The 20,970-nt window shown below is 45.8% G+C and overlaps 1 protein-coding gene across 1 annotated transcript in view; it reads left to right on the forward strand.

Moving 5' to 3' along the window:
• MYO1D (myosin ID) overlaps positions 4,239-20,970 on the forward strand; it is a 359,584-nt gene continuing 342,852 nt past the window's right edge. The window contains exon 1 of the mRNA XM_018064241.1: positions 4,239-4,648. Within this exon, the coding sequence (XP_017919730.1) occupies positions 4,554-4,648 (95 nt within the window). The 5' untranslated portion in view covers positions 4,239-4,553. The remainder of the gene's footprint in view (positions 4,649-20,970) is intronic.

Genomic DNA, 20,970 nt, shown 5'->3' on the forward strand with positions numbered 1-20,970 from the left:
ACCCACATCTCCTGCATCGGCAGGCGGATTCTTAGTCACCAGACCACTAGGGAAGTCCCAAAGAACAGATTTTTAATGCAGAAAATCTACCAATGAGGGTGGATTTCCAACCTCACATAACCCACAGATTCGGACCATTCCCTGTCCGTTCATCAAGTAATAGTCTATTAGAGTTTCACATGCTAAGCATGGTGCTATTAGGGGTCAGAGCTACTTTCCAGGCACAGCTTCCAGCCCTCAAGGTCCTGACACTCTAGTAAGGGAGATGGACAATACTAGGTTCATTTGGGTGCATTCAGCCTGTAATGAGGGTAACGCTTCCAGGGTGCTGTGGGGTCACAGAGGAGGGATAGCCGACCTGACTTAGAAGACCATAGAAGCCTTGCTGGAGGAAGTGGAGGAATGAAGAGAAGTTAGCTGTTAAGAATTAAGTTAGCAGTAAAAAATCTGCCTGCAATCCAGGAGATGCAGGTTGGATCCCTGGGTCGGGAAGATCCCCTGGAGGAGGAAATGACAACCCACTCAACTGTTGTTGCCTGGGAAATCCTGTGAACAGAGGAGCCTGATGGGCTATAGTCCATGGGGTTAAAAAGAATTGGACATGACTAAACAATTTGCAATGTTAACTTTTATTTTGGTTTTTAGTACATTTTAAGCTGTAACATTCTGAAGGAGATCAGCCCTGGGATTTCTTTGGAAGGAATGATGCTAAAGCTGAAACTCCAGTACTTTGGCCACCTCATGCAAAGAGTTGACTCATTGGAAAAGACTCTGATGCTGGGAGGGATTGGGGGCAGGAGGAAAAGGGGACGACAGAGGATGAGATGGCTGGATGGCATCACTGACTCGATGGACGTGAGTCTGAGTGAACTCTGGGAGTTGGTAATGGACAGGGAGGCCTGGTGTGCTGAGATTCATGGGGTCGCAAAGAGTCGGACATGACTGAGCGACTGAAGTGAACTGAACTGAAGCTGTAACACAAACCTACACATCTAAATGTTTATATCCAAATTTTTATCACAAAGGAGATTAATAATGAGCTAATTTATTAGCTCTGTGTTACCTTGTATGAGAGCAGACCGCAGGGTTCAGTTTCTCCTGCCATTTCTAAGTATACTAGAACTTCTTATAAATGTGAAACTAATAAATCAGATTGTAGGCATGCACTGGCCTTTCAGATAGATGTTAAACTGTACCAGTAACAAATTACTGATTAGCCATGTCAATCAGCATTTTCTTGGTACTGTACAACTGAACGGCTTCCCTGGGGGCTCAAACAGTAAAAAATCTGCATGCAATGTGAAAGACCTGGGTTTGATTCTGGGTTGAGAAGGTCCCTGGGAGAAGGAAACGAGAACCTCCAGTAATCTCGCCTGGAGGATCCCATGGACAGAGGAGTCTGGTGAGCTACAGTCCATGAGGTAGCAAAAGAGTCAGACACGACTGAGCGACTAACACACACGTACAACCAAAACATCCATACGAAAGTAAATTGAAATCCTGAGGCTGATTTAAGGTGACAGTGAGCCCCACTGGACAGATTTGGGTTCATCAAGAGAGCCTCACTGGTCTCAATGCCTGATTATATACTAATTTGGGGCTTTAAATTGATAAAATACCCTTTGCATATGTTGTGTGTATGTTTTATACATTCAGCTCCTGTATAAGACACGGATAGATACAGCAGTCCCCTTGCTTTGGCCATTTGAAAACCACAGCTATATCCTCCCACAGATCCTACCACTTTTGCTCTAACAATGCCAGGGTTCAGGGAACACATAGCCATTCACTTTTCAGTGATCATTTCTAATGAGTCCCTAGTTGCTCCCAATTGCACAGAATTTGGGATTTCTTCCTCTTTTTTTTAAAAAAAATTCTATTTTATGTTAAAATGTACCAATGAAAACATTTTAAGAATGTATCATACTTTCTGCAATCACCTGCTTAGCTACTGACTCACCCACAAAAATGACTCAAGCAAAGGCCAGTCCTACCTTGGAAAGTACCTAGCCCAGAGGTCCTACTCCATAAATGAGGACACTGAGATCCAGGGAGGCGCCTTCTGAAGATGGGGAGCTACTTATGGTACTCAGACTGCCACTAGGCTCTGCCTGTGATGGAGACTGGGGTGACTTTCTGATGGCAGATACGCTCCCTTGGGAGGTGATCAAGCTGTCTACTTCTCTCTCTTGGCCAGGGTGGTTTGTTGGCAACTGAAGCAGACAGTGAGGCAGGGTCCTTAGGTCTGGTTTACTCATTTTCACATTCAACCAGAGTGTTGGAGTCCGGCCAGGTCTTTGGGGGCTACTAGATTTGCTAGGAGGCTTTGAAATACAGTAAGTTCCCTACATACAAACATGTTCCATTCTGAGAGTGTGTTTGTAAGTCCAACCTGTAAGTTCAACCAAGTTAGCCTAGGGACCCAACTAACACAATTGGTTATATAGTACTGTAGTATAATAGGTTTATAATACCTGTCACAAAAATAATACACAAAAAACAAAGACAAAAAATTAAGCATTTTCAATCTTACAGTACAGTGCCTTGAAAAATACAGTAGTACATCAGAACAGCCAGCACACATGGGCTGGCATTGAGTGAATGCACAAGAAGGGTTGCTGACTGGAGGTGGGAGAAGAGGTGGAAGATGGTAAAGCTGAAGGATCGTCAGCAATAGGAGACAGAGGGCAAGCTGCAATTTCACTTATACCTGACACTGATGGAACACACTTGGAGATCTTTGAAAGTTCACAACTTGAAGGTTCGAATGTAGGGGACTTACTGTAGATGGTCCTAATAGAAACAAAGGACTGAAGCAGTGCAGCTGCCTTAGAAACCATTTATGATAGACTTTCACTGAGAAAATGCAGTCTGGGTTCCAAAAGAATTTTCCAGGATCAATATACCTATAAACTGGAGACCACTTAAAACTCATTCTATCCCACTGGATCACTGTGCACTTCATAAGTACGTGTGCAAGGCCGTACAACAGCTCCTTGGTGGGTGCCCAGGGGGAGACGGAAAAATTTAAGACACCATCCCATGCTCAAGAAGCCTACAATAATCTCAGGGAGAAGATACATAAATGAAAAACAACAACAATATAAGGTAATACTTGATGACAAGCTTAGTTGTCATTGTTTTGTTTAGTTGCTAGTCATGTCTGACTCTTCACAACCCCATGGACTATAGCCTGCCAGGCTCCTCTGTCCATGGGATTTTCCAGGCAAGAATACTGGAGTGGGTTGCCATTTCCTCCTTCAGGGGATCTTCCCGACCCTGGGATCAAACCCAGATCTGCATTGGCAGGTGGAGACTGAGCCACGCTACCACCCAGGCTACCACTTTACCACTGAGCCAAGTGGAAAGCCACTCTTAGGCAGGTGGAAGAGAAAAATGGATCAGGGAACACCGAGAAGGAAAGCAATCTGCCAGGTGGCTAAACGCTGGGGCTCAAAAGTCAAATGACCTGGATGAAATTGCAGCTTCCCCACCAGTTAAGCAGCCTGTGGCAAGTAACTAACTTCTCTAAGTCCCTCAGAAAAACTCTGAGCACTTTTGGTCCCCTCAACAAGCTAATTACTATTACTACCTCAGTCTGAATGTGAACCATCATTTGAAGGATGGAGAGGATGTGGGCAGATCAGGAGAGAGCATCGCAGCCGAGTGTCAGAATCATCATGAATCATCCACGTGAGAAGCTCCACGAGCTACTTTTGTTAACTTTGTTGGCATCTACCAAACCCCTGGGAAAGACTGAAGGCGAGAGGAGAAGGGGACGACAGAGGATGAGATGGATGGAGGACATCGCCGACTCAATGGACGTTGAGTTTGCGTAAGCTCCGGGAGTTGGTGATGGACAGGGAAGCCTGGCGTGCTGCAGTCCTTTGGGTCGCAAAGAGTCGGACCCGACTGAGTGACTGAACTGAACCAAGCCCCGGGCGGGAGGCAGCAATCCTGGAAACTTGATTCCACCCACCTCCTACGTCCGCACTCCTCGGCACCGCCCCGCTGAGCGCCCAGCGACCGTCCCCAGAGGGCGCTGCCGCCCCGCCGCCGGGGCCCGGGCCCGGGGCGCGCCCCCGCCGGCTGCCCCGCGCGTGCGCGCCGCCCAGGTGAGGAGGCGGCGGCCTGCGCCCCGGCGGGGGCGGCTCCTCGGCTGGCGGGGCGGGGAGGAGGGGAGGCCGGGAAGCGGGGACAGGACGGGGCGGGGCGGGGCGGGCCGGCGCGGGGCGGGGGCCAGACCAAGGCCAGAGGCGGGACCAGCCGCCGCCGTCTCCGTCTCGTTGTCCCGTCCCCCCACAGCGCCGGGCCGCCGCCGCGGGAGAAGCGGAAACTGCCGGGTGTGCCGCGCCGGCCCAGAGCGCGCCGAGGAGCCGCGGGGCGGCCTCCGTCCGGTCCGGATCCCTCCGAGTGGCCACGGAGCCCCCTTCCCCGCGCCCCGCCCCGACCCCGCCCGAGCTCGCCGCTCGCCCCGGGGACCGGCCCCCCGCGCCGTCCGAGCGCGCCCACCTGAGTCCGTCCGCGCCCACCTGAGCCCGTGCGCCGGCGCCATGGCGGAGCAGGAGAGCCTGGAGTTCGGGAAGGCGGACTTCGTGCTGATGGACACCGTCTCCATGCCCGAGTTCATGGCCAACCTCCGGCTCAGGTGAGGGCGGCGGAGCGGCCGTGAGCAGTGCCGCGAGCCTGCGCCTTTCCGAGAGGGGGCGCCCTTGACGTGTGGCCGGGTTCGGGGTGCGGCGGGGGGTGTCCGGGGTCCGCTAAGCTCGCTGGTTGCATACCGGGGTGCGGTCGCATCCGAGTGGAAGGGGCGTGCCGAGCTCCGGGGCTGCGCGTTCCAGAGTGAGGGGTGTCCTTGGGTGCCGTCCGGACGGAAGGGTGGGTATCGGGGGTGTGCCGAGCTGGAGGTTGCGCTTGGGGCCGGGCAGGCTAGTGCACTGCCCCCAGGTAAATGCTGTGGGCGGGCCGGGTGACCTAATGGAAACAAAAGTAAAGGGAAATAAAAACTTTCGGGAGAGTCCTGGCGGCCTCAAGCCCCTGGGAAGACTGGAGGGTTGTTTTGCAGAGAGACTGGGGGTCTCATCGTGGTTTCACACTTGGTTCTTTTTCGCTTTCGTCTTCTCCTTTATTTATCTTTTCCTGGCGTGGTTCCATCACGTCATTCAGGATACTATGGAGTGATCCCTGAGCCGTCTGTTCCGGGACACTGGCTATTTTTTAGTTACTCTCTAAAAACGTAATTAGACACGTTTCCAGACATCGAAGAGACTGCTCTGCTTGCCAGCGCCAAGATAAACTGTCTGAATTTGACAAGGCATTCATGGTTTCAGTTTTTTTTTTTTTTTTTTTTTTCTTCCTCAAGGAGTTGTGGATGGAGCCCTTGTGTTACTAACATCCTTGAGAATGTAGTCACAACTCAACGCCCCGGAATGGGCTTCCAGGGCGAATTTGTTTTAGAAAGGCTTTTACGTGTGGTTATTACACTCCTGAGAGAGTAATATATGTAAGCAGAGCTTTAAAGTAGTTTGACTTAAAAAAAAATTACAGTAATGGAGTTTCAAAACTGAGTTTTTAGGGGGAAGAGTGTGTGTGTTTGTGTTTCCTGAAAGTCCTGATCCCATTTCTTGTACGATTTGAATATCACTCCATGATGTGCTGTGCTAAATTTGTGAAAATCTTAATCTAGGTTAGGATGCTTAACTAATCCCACTTCTCAGCATAAATTCCGGTGTTAACTTGAAGAATTTTTAAAACTTTTTTAATCTTCAAAATTGCAGTCCCCGTAGTCATCATCTGCTCCTAGCCAGGCTTCATTATGTGCCATAGTAAGGAGCAGGGACGCAAACTGGTGTTCACCCACCGCTGCAAAGGACTTTGAGCCAGTCTGCATGTCTGAGTTTCCTAATTTGTGAAATAATAATCTCCAAGATCCTTCTGTATTACTTTTTGTTTGTTTGTTTTTGCTTTCACCTATCATTGGTTGCAAAGCCTTGTTAGACTTGACCATTACGAAAGATTGTAATGTGAGCATAACTTAGCTCAGAAGACAACTTAGAACTTTGCAATCTAATTCTGTATTATGCAGGATACTCTAGGACAGAGGTGCCCAAACTCTGGGATGTAATAATGCCTGATGATCTGACATGGAGCTGATGTGCTAATAATAAAAATAAAGTGTGCAATAAATGTCATGCAGTTAAATCATCCTGAAACTACCATCCCTACCACCAACACCCCCTCCCCCCCACCCCCGCCCAAGGGAAAATGGTCTTCCATGAAACCCGTTCCTGGTGCCAAGAAGACTGAGGAACACTGCTCCAGGATGTAAGATGGGAGGGTCCAAAGAATTATCAGGTGTGTCCTTACCTCTCAACAGTGTGGCATATTAATAAAGATGGGCAAAATGAAAATTTCTATTCATTTAAATAATAGGTCAAGAAAACAAAGCTTTAACAACGAGTTAAAGCTTTGTAGAGCTGAGATAGTTCTTTGCCAAGTAATTGGACAACCTAATTGTTCTGGGAGTTCAGCAGAGGGAGAGATGCCTTAGGCTGGCTCAGAAACACCTTCTAGAGGAGGAGAGGAGGGGTTGAGAGGAGTTGCAGAGGATGCATAAGATCTGTGTAGGTGGAGAACATTCCAGATGGATAAAGTGGCCAGCAGAGGAGTGAGGTTTAAAAGCTGATTCTGTTTGGGTGATGGGGCTTCCCTTGTGGCTCAGCAGTAAAGAATCTGCCTGACAATGCAGGAGATGTTGGTTCGATTCCTGAGTCAGGAAGATCCCCTGCAGAAGGAAATGGCAGCCTACTCCAGTATTCTTGCCTGGAGAATTCCATGGACAGAGGAGCCTGGCGGGCTGCAGCCCATGGGGTCACAAAGAGCTGGACATGAATGAGCGACTGAGCATGCACACGCTTGCTCTTTGGATGATAGTGAATTGAGCTGACTGGAGCAAAGGAGTAGGTGTTGGGGAGTTGTGGGCGGAATCAGCTCTCATTAGCATGACCTTGGCTAATGCCTAGGTTTCTAGGTCTACCTTTATTCCCAGTCACTGGGTCAGTCAACATTCAGATGTTATATGTTTCTCGCTTGTGTGTGTACTCGACCACTCTGAGAATTGGCTGCATTTCTCTGCGCACAGGTTCAGTGATTGTTGATGATTTATTTATAAGTTGGGAGGATTGGTTCCCTGGAGTTGTTAAAGGATAGCCAAACCCTTGCCTCCTCCCCAGCTGTAAATCCTGATGATCCAGGTGGAAAGCAGGCCTCCTTCTGATGGAATTTCCCACCACCCCAATGTCGCTCCAGGCTATTCTAGTTTTAGCGGCATTAACTCCTGGGCTTATGCTCTTGTGACCTTTGGATGTGACCGGAAACCCACTGTAGATCCAGGTGCTGTTATGTCGTGTAATGTTTTCATCTCCCCAAATACAGGTGGTTGGTTCCTTCTTGTTGTTTAGTTGCTAGTCATGCCTGACTCTTTGCAACCCCATGGACTGTAGCTCCCCAGGCTCCTCTGTCCATGGGATTTCCAGGCAAGAATACTGGAGTGGGTTGCCATTTCCTTCTCCAGGGGATCATCCCAAACAAGGGATCGAAGTCAAGTCGCCTGCATTGCAGATGGAGTCTTTGCCACTGGGCCACCAGGGAAGCCTAGTTGGTCCATACTAAGTGTGTATTTATGGTTGTATAGAGGTGAAATTTGAGTGTATTTCATCTCTCAATGGATATGTGTGCACACGCTCCATCATTCCTGCCTTGCCCAGGCTGCAGCTTTTCCTTTTCTGTTTGGAATGTCCTGACCTTTGCTGTCTGTCTGGCTTTTTTCAAGGCCTTTTTGCTTCATTTATGGCCTGTGATGTGCATTTAGGCACTTACAGCTACAGTTGTATCAGGGGTCTGTGTCAGCCAAACCGAATTTAAATTTTTCTGACAGTAGCACCCATTGTGACAACATTTTTTTTTTAAGCTTTTGTAACATTGTCCATTTAGAATTATCTTATTTTGATACTAGTCCAGCTTTCTTTTTCTTCTTGGGTAAATCCTCTATTTTAGACATCTATACAATTGATGTCACTTTCCCCTGACTATTATCATTTAAAAAAATCAGTGTAGGCATGTGTCTGTGCATGTGGGTCTGGAGGAGGCAAGACTCAAAAGGTAATGTGGATTAGCGTGTTGTTAGTGTATCTGAGAAGGGGTTTCAGTTTGTGTTTTTTTGCCCTCATACCCAAAACTACTATTATCTTGAGGGTTGTCTTCTCTCCCTCCTACAAGTCTCTTGCTAGGGAAGGTTTGTTCTGCTTATTTGCTTTTCCTTTTTTAATGTATTTTTGCCTTGCTGGGTCTTTGCTGCTGCACGTGAGCTTTTCTCTAGTTGAGGCAAGCGGGGGCTACTCTGGAGCTGAAGTGCTCCGGTTTCTCGTGGCGGTGGCTTCTCTCGTTGCAATACACAGGCTCTAGGGTGTGCAGGATTCAGTCGTTGCAGCACCAGGGCTCAGTAGTTTTGGCTCGTGGACTCTAGAGCACAGACTCAGCAGTTGCAGTGCACAGGCTTCGTTGCTCCACGGCACGTGGGATCTTCCTGGACCAGGGATCAAACTGGTGTCCCCCTGCACTGCAAGGTGGATTCTTAACCATTGGACCACCTGGGAAGCCCTGCTTCTTCTTTGAGTGGAGGCAGAGGTGTTGGTGGCTTTGGTGGTGGTGGTAGCCTCCTCATTGCACTTCCAGGGTCCTGTCAAGGAGCAAGGATGCCTGCACAAGCACCTCCCGCCTTCATGGTCAGGCCTGGTTCCCACCAACCCACCGCGTGGCCACTTGAAGCTGCATCCACGGCATCCCCACCATGTTCTTTCTGCTTTCTTCATAGCTGCTTCCTCTCTGGAGCCTTCGGTTCCTTTCCTTCCACGCCACGTAGAGCACTGGGGCCTCACCATGCTCTCACTCACCCCTTAGCCATCCACAAGCAAGGAGCAATGTGGATGGCCATTCCCGGGGACTTTTGAGACGTCCTTTTCATATCGCAGGAAACCCACTTTAGGCTTCCAGCGTCTAACTTTGTGGTGATTCCTGTTTTGAGAATAAGGCATCTGCCCAGCCTGATGTCTTGGCTCTTTAGAAATTTAACATGTCCTCTCTTCTTACTGGTTTTCCTCTTCCGTGAAAGCAGTGATTTGAAGCCCTGTGTTTACCAAAGCTCCAGGCAACTTCTCACCTTTAGTGTAACACAGGGTCTTTCATGTCTTTACTCAGACCAAACTTCCCGCCTCCTTTGCGCTGTTGGCAATGCAGCGGGGTCAGGCTTTGTTGGGGGGGGGGGGGGCCGGGGAGGCTGTCCTGTGTGTTGTCGCTTGTTTAGCAGCATCTCTGGCCTCTGCCTGGGCTTCCTAGGTGGCACAGTGATAAAGAATCCGCCTGCCAGCGCAGGAGCTGCCGAAGACACAAGTTCAATCGCTGGCTTGGGAAGATCTCCCGGAGTAGGAAACAGCAGCCAACTCCCGTATTCTTACCTGGAAAATGCCATGGTAGGAGGAGCCTGGGGGGTGAGAGTCCCTGGGGTCGCCCCTGGGGCTCCCCCAACCCCCGTGGCAGGAGCACTGTTCCCTTCCAGATGACAACCGAGCATGTTTCCAGATGTTGTCAAGTATCCCCTCAGGGAGGGGGCAAAATTGGCCCCAGCTGAGAACCACTGACCTGGGCTGTTCTCCGTCCCTGGGGTGTCCTCCCCCTACTCCCTGCCCTCATTCCCTGCCTGTCACACTCTTAGTGGTTCTGCAAGACCAGTTCTGAGAAGTCTTTCCCAGTCCTTCAAGGCCAGGTTAACCGCGCCCTCGCCTGTGCACCCAGGGTACATGGGCCCTTGACCGTAACTGTTAGGATTTATCACGTTCTGTTGTTTTCTCTGCGTGCCTTCATTCTCACCAAATTGTGAGATTCCCCAAAGCCCCAGAGCCTGTCCAGAGGTGGATCTAAGTTGTGTGGTCCTTTGAAATTCAGCTGGGCTGAGGGGACCATCTTTAAGGAAAAAAGTGTAAATTATGAGTGTCACATTAGATGCAGGGCTTTGGAAGGGGCAAGCACAGGTGAGTGGCTGTGAAACAAACCCACCTCCAGTCCTTCTGCACTTTCTATCATGCTCTAGGATTGAGCATCTATGCCCTCAATACATTTTAAAATGAGTGAACTGGGAATTCCCTGGTTAGAGTTAGGACTGCACCTTTCACTGATGAGAGATCCTGGGTTTGATCTCTGGTCCGGGAACTAAGATTCCACAAGCCATGCAGCGCGGCCATAAAAGAAAAAAGGAAAAAAAAAATGAGTGAATTAAGCCGTCAAATGTTGGCTGAAGCCCGTGGAATTCTTAACTAAAAAAAAAAAAGCATACAATCATCTCAAGATATTGTACTTATTTTAATACAACCTCAGTGTGTGGGAGAGGAGCTGAAGCAGTGAGTGTTAGAATTAGTAGAAAGGCAATGAAGAGGTGATCACTATTTCTCTTTCTCTTACTTGCCACATAGCCTCTATGTCCTTTCTGTGGCTATTTGACCACACAGAAAATTAGATAAGACAGACGGCCCCTCTTGCTTACTGGGGCAAAACCTCAGGGACCCTGGTGGGCCCCAAGCACGGGTCAACCTGTGATTGGTTCAGAGCTCTCCTGCAGAGTAGCTGTAGTTAGAGTCACAGGAGAGGTGAATGGCACACTAAATCTTTTTGGCTTGCATGTGAAATTCTTTGGCAGCCACTTTTAGAGGCCTTCGGAAAAGGACAGTTTGCTCCGGGCCTGTTTTGCACATTGGCTTCGTATTGGGACAAAAAAATGAGAATTTGGGTTTCGGAGCTGCCATTTGGAGTGAATCACCCTGCCGTCTTGTTTCCTTTCCTGCTCTGTGACAGATTTCCAAGACTATTTTTATTCGGGGTCATTGGTTGACCCTGGAGACTTCTGCTGAATTTAGCTCCCAAACAGAGCCAGATGTGGGTGGGATCGAGCCCTCAGAAGCTGCTACTGGTGCGTTTCATCGCAGGTCCCGAGGATTTAACATCTTTTTTAAAGAGATTGGCTCTTTGCTTAACTTGGAGATGAAAATGGGGAAGCTGGTGGAGATAGAAGTGTGTTTGCTTAGTGACTCATGGCTAAGTTGTCAGCGCTGTGAGTTATCCTGATGTGGAGAGCTGTTTGCTGACATTTTCACCTGAGTCTGAGCCAGCTCAGCAAAAAGGACCGGGTCTCATGGACCGACCTCATCTTATGATAACTCTCTGGCCTCCATCACTGTGTTGCTTCTGGAACTGGATTGGGTCATGTGTCATTGCCCAGCCGTGGTCAAGCCCATCTAATGGGATCTGCTGTCCACAGTGGCTCCATCCCCACTGGGGATGTAACTTGGTGATGAACCTCACTGATGTGGCCTAACAAAAAGTCCATTAGATTCACAGAGGGGTTCAGAGGGTAGCAGCAGTTTTAAATACACATTGCAAATCTCTCTTTGCCAACTCAGTTCCTTGGTTGAGATGATAGTTTTACTTCCTGTGGGATGCAGGCTCCCTTTGGTTCAACTGCTGTGTAATTACTGGGCAGATCTCTTAATAGGTGGTGTTTCCCAAACTTTAGTTTTGGGCATTTATGGGAAGAAGAAATGGAGTGCATGTTGGAGAGCAGTGGAAAGAGGCTTTGAGACCTGATGGACCCCGTTCAAATCCCCGCTTCACTTTCCCTCTTCTTAGCATCATGCCTTAGGCTAAGTTAACTTCCTTCAGTTAACTCATATATGTTAACCTCAAGTTCCCTTCCTTAGGGTTATTGGGGTGAAATCACGTGATGTGTAAAAGGTGCCTATATGGTTCTTTGTTCATAATTCCCTCTCAACTAACGTTAACTCTGTTTTCTGAATCCTGCCCTGACTCTAACTACAGAAGAGCTAGTTCTTACCTCTTCTTTCCTCACAAAGACAAAATCATTTGGCTTTATTTGGGGGGCAAGAATGAAAGCTGTTCTAAAAGAGGTTGGGGTTACCTAGCGGAGAGAGCAAAAGCACTGGAGACAAATAGATCTGGGACTCCACTCTGTCTCCGTCCGTTACTACTGCGCACATGTCCTTGGACAAGTTGCTTAACCTGCCTGAGCCTCAATTTCTTCATCTGTAAAGATGAAGGGTTATTGTGAAGATTAAGGTCTACCACCTGTCAGACACCCCAGCGTGTACCCATAGCATACTATCAGGAGATGCTCAGCAGATGGTCCTCTGCCTCTCCTCTGCATCCCCTCTCAATGCAGCCCTGGGGACCAAGTGCCCATGCTGGTTCCCAACTCTCCATAACTGTCACACACATAACCTTGTTCCCTTCAGGATTACCACTATTTAGTTCCTGGAAACTGTTTTAAGCTCTTTGAGAAAGGAGATCAGCTGTTCATATTATTCATAAATGTTCCAAAATATTTTATTCTTCGTGTTTACTGTTCCCTGCTGAATGTTGGTGACATTGGGAAGTCCCAAGCACTATAGCTGGGTGATGAACTTTTAAATATAGTCGTTTCTTTTTTTTAAATCTCTAACTTATTTCCTTATTTAACTAGAGACTTTATGTACTTTTAGTATAATCACCTGGCTTTAGAGCTGACAACTACTTGAATTCTTGCTGTGTGTTTATCACTTTGTTGGGCACTTCGGTGGGGGCTACTTTAAAAAAGAAATTGTTCTTTGCAGGGATAGCTTAATTGGGAGTAAAAGATACCTTTATACATAGATCAACATCAAGTAGAAAATGATTGAGCCAAAATGAATATGACAGACAGTTGTTCTAAGGGCTTCCTAGAGAGAAGGAACCAGTGAACCAGAATTTTTTAAAAACAACTGATGACAGTATAATCAAGAGTTGTTTCTATCCTCTGTACTGGAGTTCTCAGGGAATTCAGAAAAAGAAAAAAAACGGGGTTGGGAATAGGTTGTGCTCTGTGGAACAGGTAGAACGTGAGCAGACCCTTGTTGGAAGAAGGGTCTCATCAAGAAGCACCCCCTTTTCACCGGGACCCCCACATCCTTGCCCCCCTCACTGCCTCCCTCCACTCTCAGCACCAGCGCACTGGGCAGCTTCCACTGCTCAAAAATATCTCCTCCCGCAACCATGATGGACACTCCTGTTCTATGCTGCCCGAAATTCTCCCAACGAAAGACTGCGTCAGGCTAAGAATCTTCTTCCGATTTCACTCCTTTTTACAGCTGAGTAGTATTCCGCTCGGTTTCCCAGGTAGCTCAGTGATAAAGGATTTGCCTGCCAGTGCAGGAGATAAAAGAGATGTAGGTTTGATCCCTGGGTTGGAAAGATCTCCTGGAGGAGGAAATGGCAACCCACCGCAGTATTCTTGCCTGGAAAATTCCATGGACAGAGGAGCCTGGTAGGCTGAGGCCACAAAGGGTCAGACACGACTGAGTGAACACATACACACAGTCTTTGAGCCTAGAAGAGGAAATGGAAAAAAAAAATTTTTTTCCTTTATTTTATGCCTAATGACAGAGCTTCTAGGACTCGGCACCCAGACTGTGTGGTAAAGACTCTTGTTATTCCATTGTGGGTTAGAGCCTGTGACTCTTGTCATAGCGTTCAACATTTAGTATTGAAACAGAATGGCCCACTTTTGGAAGGGAGGCCATTTCCAGGGACAGGGTTCTGATAAATGACTTTAATCTATGGAAAAGGAATTTGAGAGCCTCCCCTGGTTCCTTTTTGATACTTTGCCACCTTCCCATCTCCTCCTTGTCTCAGCTGCACCCTGAGGATGTCCCAGTTTCTGATCTGGACAGAGCTGCTCGCTGAGGAGTCGTTTAAGTCTCAGTGAGACCATCTTTGTTCCCCCTGTTTCTGCTCATAGGTGCACAGTGTAGAAGTGGATTTCACCTTAGTGAAACTAAAGCTTTAATTCTAGTAAAGCTACTTTGCTTTAATAAAACAAATTTTCACTGCTGAGCATGTAAAGTATGCAACAGTGTTAGTTAGTAGCTCAGTCGTGCCTGCCTGACTTGTTTCGATCCCATGGACTGCAGCTCACCAGGCTCCCCTGTTCATGGAGTTCTCCAGGCAAGAATACTGGAGTGGAGAGCCATTCCCTACTCCCAAGGGGTCTTCCTGACCCAGGGATTGAACCCAGGTCTCCCGCATTGTGGGAGGATTCTTTACAGCCTGAACCATCAGGGAAGCCTACAGCTGAGCATAGCTTTCTCCAATTCAAGTTTCTGTTAAAACAAAAACAACAACAAAAACAAGCAAACTTCTGGAATAGATGGAAAAGTGCATCAGGAAACAAACCCAACTTGGCTTTCATTCCTCCTCTCCGTTAATCTCCCACAGTCATATTACTAAGACTTGAGGGTAGGGCAGGGAATAACCACTTATATACACCCGCGTCCCTTAAGGGCTAAAAGCCAGTGAATTAGTCCCCAAAAATGGCTTCATCTAAAACAATGAAGCAAACACCAAGAGACACTCAGACAGTTTCTCCCCCTCTGCCCACAAAGTCGGCTTTGAGTAAGTTGTACAATAGAGGATCATCCGTAGCGGGGTCAGGGCGATCTCAAAGGAATCTTAAACTGCTTCTTTGTGTTCGATATAAAGTCGAGAAAAATGTCATAGTCAATTAAAAGAAAAAAAAGGCAATCTCCATTAAAAAAAAAAAAAAGCAACTTACATTTATTTTGGATCACCCTAAACTGAGTTTTGTTTCATTTGGGCTTTTATGGACATCTCTGTCATTTAAAATTTATTGTAAGAATAGTCTTTTGATCATGAGGTTGAGTTAAGCCTGTATCTGCCATCCTATGTTACTTGTAATTAAGAAGAAAACCTTTTTAAAAAAAAATCCTCAAAATTACAAATCTCTAGAGCAGTTTAAATGTAAGTACAACTATGAGGAGTTTTTTTTAATTGTGTTCAACGTGTGCTGTCAATTCACATTTGTGTCCTATCTCTAGCCTCTTAGTCCTGAGGGTAACTTTATGTTCTGTGTCTCTGAAGGCTTACTCCCAGGCATTAAGAACAAGATGTTTTCACTTCTATCAGTGAATGAATAAATGCATGCATAATATCTTCACATCTTTGATTCCTGCCTGAACTATATATTTTCCATATTTTATGTATTGCGTTTTGTATATTTAAAAATCTGATTTTTCTGTTGTAATTCCTGTCTTTGAGAAGATAGGAAAATAAAAACTACCTTTACTCTTGGGGGAGAAAAAAAGGCACTAAAATATGTTTGGGGTCCTTGTGAAATGGTAGAGGTTTTTTTTCTTTTCTAAGGCTTGTAGAACTTAGACACGTGGAGCTTGTCGTCGGATAACAAGGGGGAAACCTGCTTGCGTGCAATCTGGTGTTAGCAAGTTGATTACATTTTGACCAGCATCAAGATAACTTTGTATCATTTGTTTAACGTCACTGAAGGGACATGGTTTTATACAGCAAGTCCAGTGACACAGATCGCATAGATTGGTGCTCTTTCGGTCTGCATTCCCTAGTGTCCTCGGCCATGGGGCTGCCTGAGAATTCGCCGTAGTAAGGATGGAGTAGGGCTTTAGCCTGCCCCGCCCTTCAAACAGAGCAGCTCCGTATTTACATATTGGGGTTTCCAGGGATTTTTCTTTTTAAAATGTTTATTTTACTGTATCAGGTCTTTGTTGCTCCGCAGCATGTGGGATCTTAGTTCCCTGGCCAGGGATCGAACTCGAGTCCCCTGCATTGGAAAGTGGATTCCTAACCACTGGATTCCTGATCCAGGGAAGTCCCAGGAATTTTTTTTTTTTCTCCTTGATGAGCTAACTTATTTTTATTTTTTCATTGACGTATACTTGATTTACAATATTATGGTAGTTTCCGGCGGACAACAAAGCCGTTCAATATTCCTATAGCTTATACTCCATTTAAAATTATTACAAAATAATGTCTATATTTCCCTGTGCTGTACAATATATCCTTGTTGTTTGATTATTTTATACATTGATATCTCTTATTTCCTTCCCCTATCATGCCCTTCCCCTTTTCCCTCTTCCCAGTGGGATCACATAGTTTGTTTTGTATGTGACCAAGGAATTTTTTGTTTGAGGAGAAATGCTATCATATTGAAAAGCCAGTTTGAAAACCACTGTTCTAAGTGGTTGTTTTCCAGATGGTGTTTACCTTCCAAACACATACACACACACGTACACAAAATTAGAAATATTTCCACCAAAATGACTTAAAAAGTGGCATTGCAGTATGAGATGGACAAAGGAAATATTTCGGTTATCCAAACTTAAATATGGCTATACTATTATACAGTATGACAAAAACAATTTACTCTGGTTCTCTGGGCCTCTACTGTCTGGTTTTAAAATGGGAATGATCCCTATATTACAAGGTTATTTCATAAAATGCGGTCATAAGTGGCTTATTTATTGTTCTAAACATATCAAGGGTACTCAAGTCTAATGGTCTCTCATTTTTTTTTCCCTTAAACAAATGTAAGAATGTAAGTTCTTTCCTAAAGGACTTAGATCCTGATGATTATAGTTATGAGTAATTGTTTTCACACCTCTGGGGTTTATTGAGGTATGTGTAATGTTTTGTTCCACACCAAATGGATCTGAGTCATTTAACATGCTAGATATACAGTTAAGTTTCTGTAGCTTCTCCTAGTGTGCCTTCCCTGTGAATTCTCTGTCCTCTCTTAATCCACAAATCTGATCCACCCTGGGACTAGCTCATGGAAGGGAAAAGAGAGAAGTTAACTAAATTCTAATGAAGAGTGAGGGGCGGTCTTGGGTGTTTCAGTTGTGGAGCACAAGTTTTGAGATGTCTGTGTATCTTCTCTGCTCAGATTTTTTTTTTGTTAATTGCTTTGATGTTTGACATCAAGACTGAGTTCTGAGTCGTAGGCAAGGTGCTACTCCAAGACTTACTCCCGTCCTTGGTATTTGTGTGTGGTTGAACAAACCAGCTCATGCTGCATGGGTTTTTCCACACTGCACTTTATGATTGCCTGTTGATTTGCAGGAGGCAGTAGCTACTGGCAGAATCTGTTATCATTTGAATCTCTGCCTCCTGGGTTCCTGGTTTATCTGAAAGCTTTACTGAAAAGAAACCTGTTCTTTAACTTCATTTATCCTGGCTTGGTAATTCTCCAGGTCAGCTTTGTTTCAGAATTTCCTAGCTCTTAAAATATCCAGATTCCCAAGACTCTGCCTCCTGGAGACATGGATTTTTTTCAGCTTCATTAATACCCAGGTGATTCTCAAGTGCAGCCGGGTTATGGGCTGCAATCTTAGGCTACCGGTTTTGCATCCACAGTTGTGTTCTGTTGACGTTATGTGGGATGTGAACTGACTGGTATGTTAACAAATGTATCAAAACTTTTCCAAATAATCAGTGTTCTTAGCTCCTTTGTGCTTACTAAATCAATTTAATTATTTGATATTCCTGTTGTACTCTTCATCTGTACACTTTCTTGCACTCTTAGGTTTGTGATTGTGTACTTTTAGCATACTATGTTATTTCTTTCTGTCACCAGATTCGCCATACCCCCCAAAAATATAATCACACCATCCTTGTTAATACCTTGATATATGTCCTTACATTGTTTAGGCAAATATAAATGCACATATGTTAAAATTTGGTATCTTCCTGTTTAAACAAGATAAACCTTTGTCAACAGTTTTCTCATATAGTGTCTTCAGCATTTTTCCATGTCCTTAGCTTGTTACTGAAGTTATGACGGGTTTTCCCTCATGGTCCAGTGTGTGGTGTGTGTGTACTTAGTCGTGTCTGACTCTTTGTGACCCCATGGGCTGTAGCCCGCCAGCCTCCTCTGTCCATGGGGTTTTCCAGGCCAAGAGTACTGGAGCGGGTTGCCATTTCCTCCTCCAGGGGATCCTCCTGACTCAGGGATCAAACCCACATCTCCCACATTGCCCGCAGATTCTTTACCACTGAGCCACCTGGGTTACCAGCCGCAGAGCCATACAACGCTGGTAAACAAAAGAAGAATTACAGGTAATAATAAGCACTCTGAAGGAAAGGGCAGCCTTGCCTTCCAGGGAAAGCAGCCGTGGTGTGTGTTCATGCCACAGAGAAGGCATTTCATGAGGAAGTGGACTTTAAGTGGAATCAGAAGGAAGAGGAATCTGGGTTGGGGGGAGGGGAGGCAGGTGTGGGGTATCAGAGAGGGAAGGGAAATCAGAGAGAGAAGGGTGGTTCAGGCCAGACAGAATGAATCACAAGAGGAGAGTGTGAGATATTGACAGACAGATGGACCCGTGGTGAAGCTGAAGGGAATTGAGTGAGGCTGGAGTATCTGGACAGGGTAGGGCCAGGTAACGATGAAGCGCTAGTCAGGACTACACTTTGCAAAGGGCCTTGGGAATGAAGGGCTCAGCCTTGTGGGGCCCTGGGAAATCCTGAAGGGCTTCCCACACCCTGCAGTCACTTCAGGTTGTTAGCATGCTTTTAAGTATCTGGGTTCAGCTGCCAAAACTCCCCAGGTCTGGTGGCTGTTCTGAATGTTTATTTTTGTCAAATTGGTCAATGGAGTGCAGAGCTGGCAATTACTTTCTACGCTTTGCCTTCAGCGATAGTAAACACATACACAGTTCTGCCTTGATCTGTCAGATATAGTAGAGCTGTTTCTTGGACTAGGAGCCCAAAAGCAGTGCTTGTGGGTTTGAAATCAATCTTGCTAATGACTAATAGACTACAGCTGACTTTTGGGAGCTGCTTTTTCTGATTTTATGCTTCAGGCAAGAGAAGAAGGGAATTTTGAGCCATTTCCCTGATGAAATCTCTGAGGTGTAGAATTTTAATGCCAGAAGGGAACCTGGAGGTTCTCTTACTGATGTTACAGATACATGAAGTTAGAAACACATGTGACTCACATAAGTCACATAAAAAATTATGTGCTTTCTTCCCCCAAGATTCTCCAATAGTCTGGTAGCACTGTTATTGCTGGAGCAAAAATCTCTGATGTCCTAGCTCTGTATTTGTTCTTTCGTTTCTCTCTTTACTCTCTGGTGTTTTGCAATCAAGGAGCAGTTCTTTAACTTGCTTTTTCTTTCCCCACTTGAAACAGACTTACTTAAAAAGATCTAAGCAGGTTACAACAATGAAGAAGTTAGCTATGTAAATATGTAGTAAATTGCTAGTTCTTTTACTGAAGGGCAATGATACAAATACAAAATACCATTTTAGGAATGCCAAAGATGAGGCTTTTAGGAGCCTTATTAGGCATCAGCATCCACCTGGGGTCTATGGAGGGAAAAAAGGGGACTTGGAAGTGCTACTCTGGCTCATCTCATCTCCCCTGGAGGGCTGTGTAGTTCTCACTGCTCCTTATCAGGTAAAAATGCTGTTGGCTGCAGCTAAAAGAAAACCTGATCAGACTGGCTTCCACCAAAAGGAAATATGTCATCTCACACAACCAGAAGTCAGTGATAAGAGAAGCTCCGGCTAGTCCTTACTCTGGCTCCTCTCGTCTGCGGTGGTCTCAGCCTTGTCCGAGTGCTGGTCTCGTCCTCATGCTGGTTGAAGATAGTTACAGCAACCCTGTGCCTCTCATCCAGACTCAGTACTCTCCAAAGGAAGAAGAGGGGACCATCTGCTTGTCTTTGCTGCTTTCTTAGGAAGTCCCTACGAGACTTCCTTGTGTTTCATTGGTCTGCGTTTGCTGACATGCAAATTACTAAATCCATCACTGGTTCTGAGGAATGAGGTTATCATGATTGATTTAGAGAGTGTGCATGGTTATGTGGAAGGCAGATACTTGAACAAAATCCGCTGCTTTTAGGGAGGAATGGGTTTTAGGAGGCGAATACAATCACTGAATAGGCAACCAAGAGAATATCCTTGGTTGGTATGCTATAAAAGTGTGTAGACAGAATGATGTTAATTCAGAAACGAATGCCCAGTGTGATGAGGGCAAATGAAACTGTCATTGTAAAATAACTGAAGGAGACATGGAAGCAACCTGATACCCATTGATTGGTGGATGAATGAAAAAGAAGATATGGCACATAAAAAGGAGTGAAATAATGCCGTTTGCAGCGACAGGGGTGGACCCAGAGACTGCCATGCCGAGTGAAGAAAGTCAGACAAAGACAAATACATCGCTAATATGTGGAATCTAAAAAAAAAAAAAGTGATGCAAGTGAACTTATTTGCAAAACAGAAATAGTCACAGATGTAGAAAACAAACTTATGGTCCCCAAGGAGGAAAGGAAGGCGGAGGGATAAGCTGGGAGACTGGGATTAACATATACACATTATTCTATATAAAATATATCACGAAGAAGAACCTACTGTATACAGCACAGGGAATTCTAGCCAGTACTCTTTAAGATTCTTTTCCTATATAGATCATTAGAAAGAGTGGATATATGGATATATATAAAAAACTGAGTTACTTTGCTGTACAGCAGAAACTAACACAGCATTGTAAATCAGCTATACGCCAATAAAAATTAATTTAAAAATGAAATGGCAGGGAATATGATAACTTGGGTGTGCTTTCCAGCATGACCAAGCAGTTCTCCAGTTCCCAGTGGGCACCAGCTGGGAATCTTACAAATTTAACATGCACAGTTCTGCTCTTATCTACATGTTCTCCAGGCTAAGGGCTCAGACCAACACAAGACTGCCCCCCACCTCAGACAGCAAGTCCAGGTTGTCACTTGTGCTTCAGATCAACCAGTTGTATATTTTGGAGGTTCCTATGACCCCTTCTTGAGATTTGCTGGAGTGGTCCACAGGAGCCAGAGAAACATTGACTTCTGTTTACCCGTCGATTATAAAGGACACAGGTGAACAGCCAGGCTGAGATCAGGAAGCAAACTGGGCATAGGAGCTTCTGCCTATCCACACTCTGGAATATTACAGATCAAGCTAAAAGAATATGGCTGTATATATGTATTGGCTCAAACATATGCCATGATATATTTAATGACATAGATG

Source organism: Capra hircus, chromosome 19 (assembly GCF_001704415.2).
Source record: "Capra hircus breed San Clemente chromosome 19, ASM170441v1, whole genome shotgun sequence".
Classification (NCBI taxonomy): Eukaryota; Metazoa; Chordata; class Mammalia; order Artiodactyla; family Bovidae; genus Capra; species Capra hircus.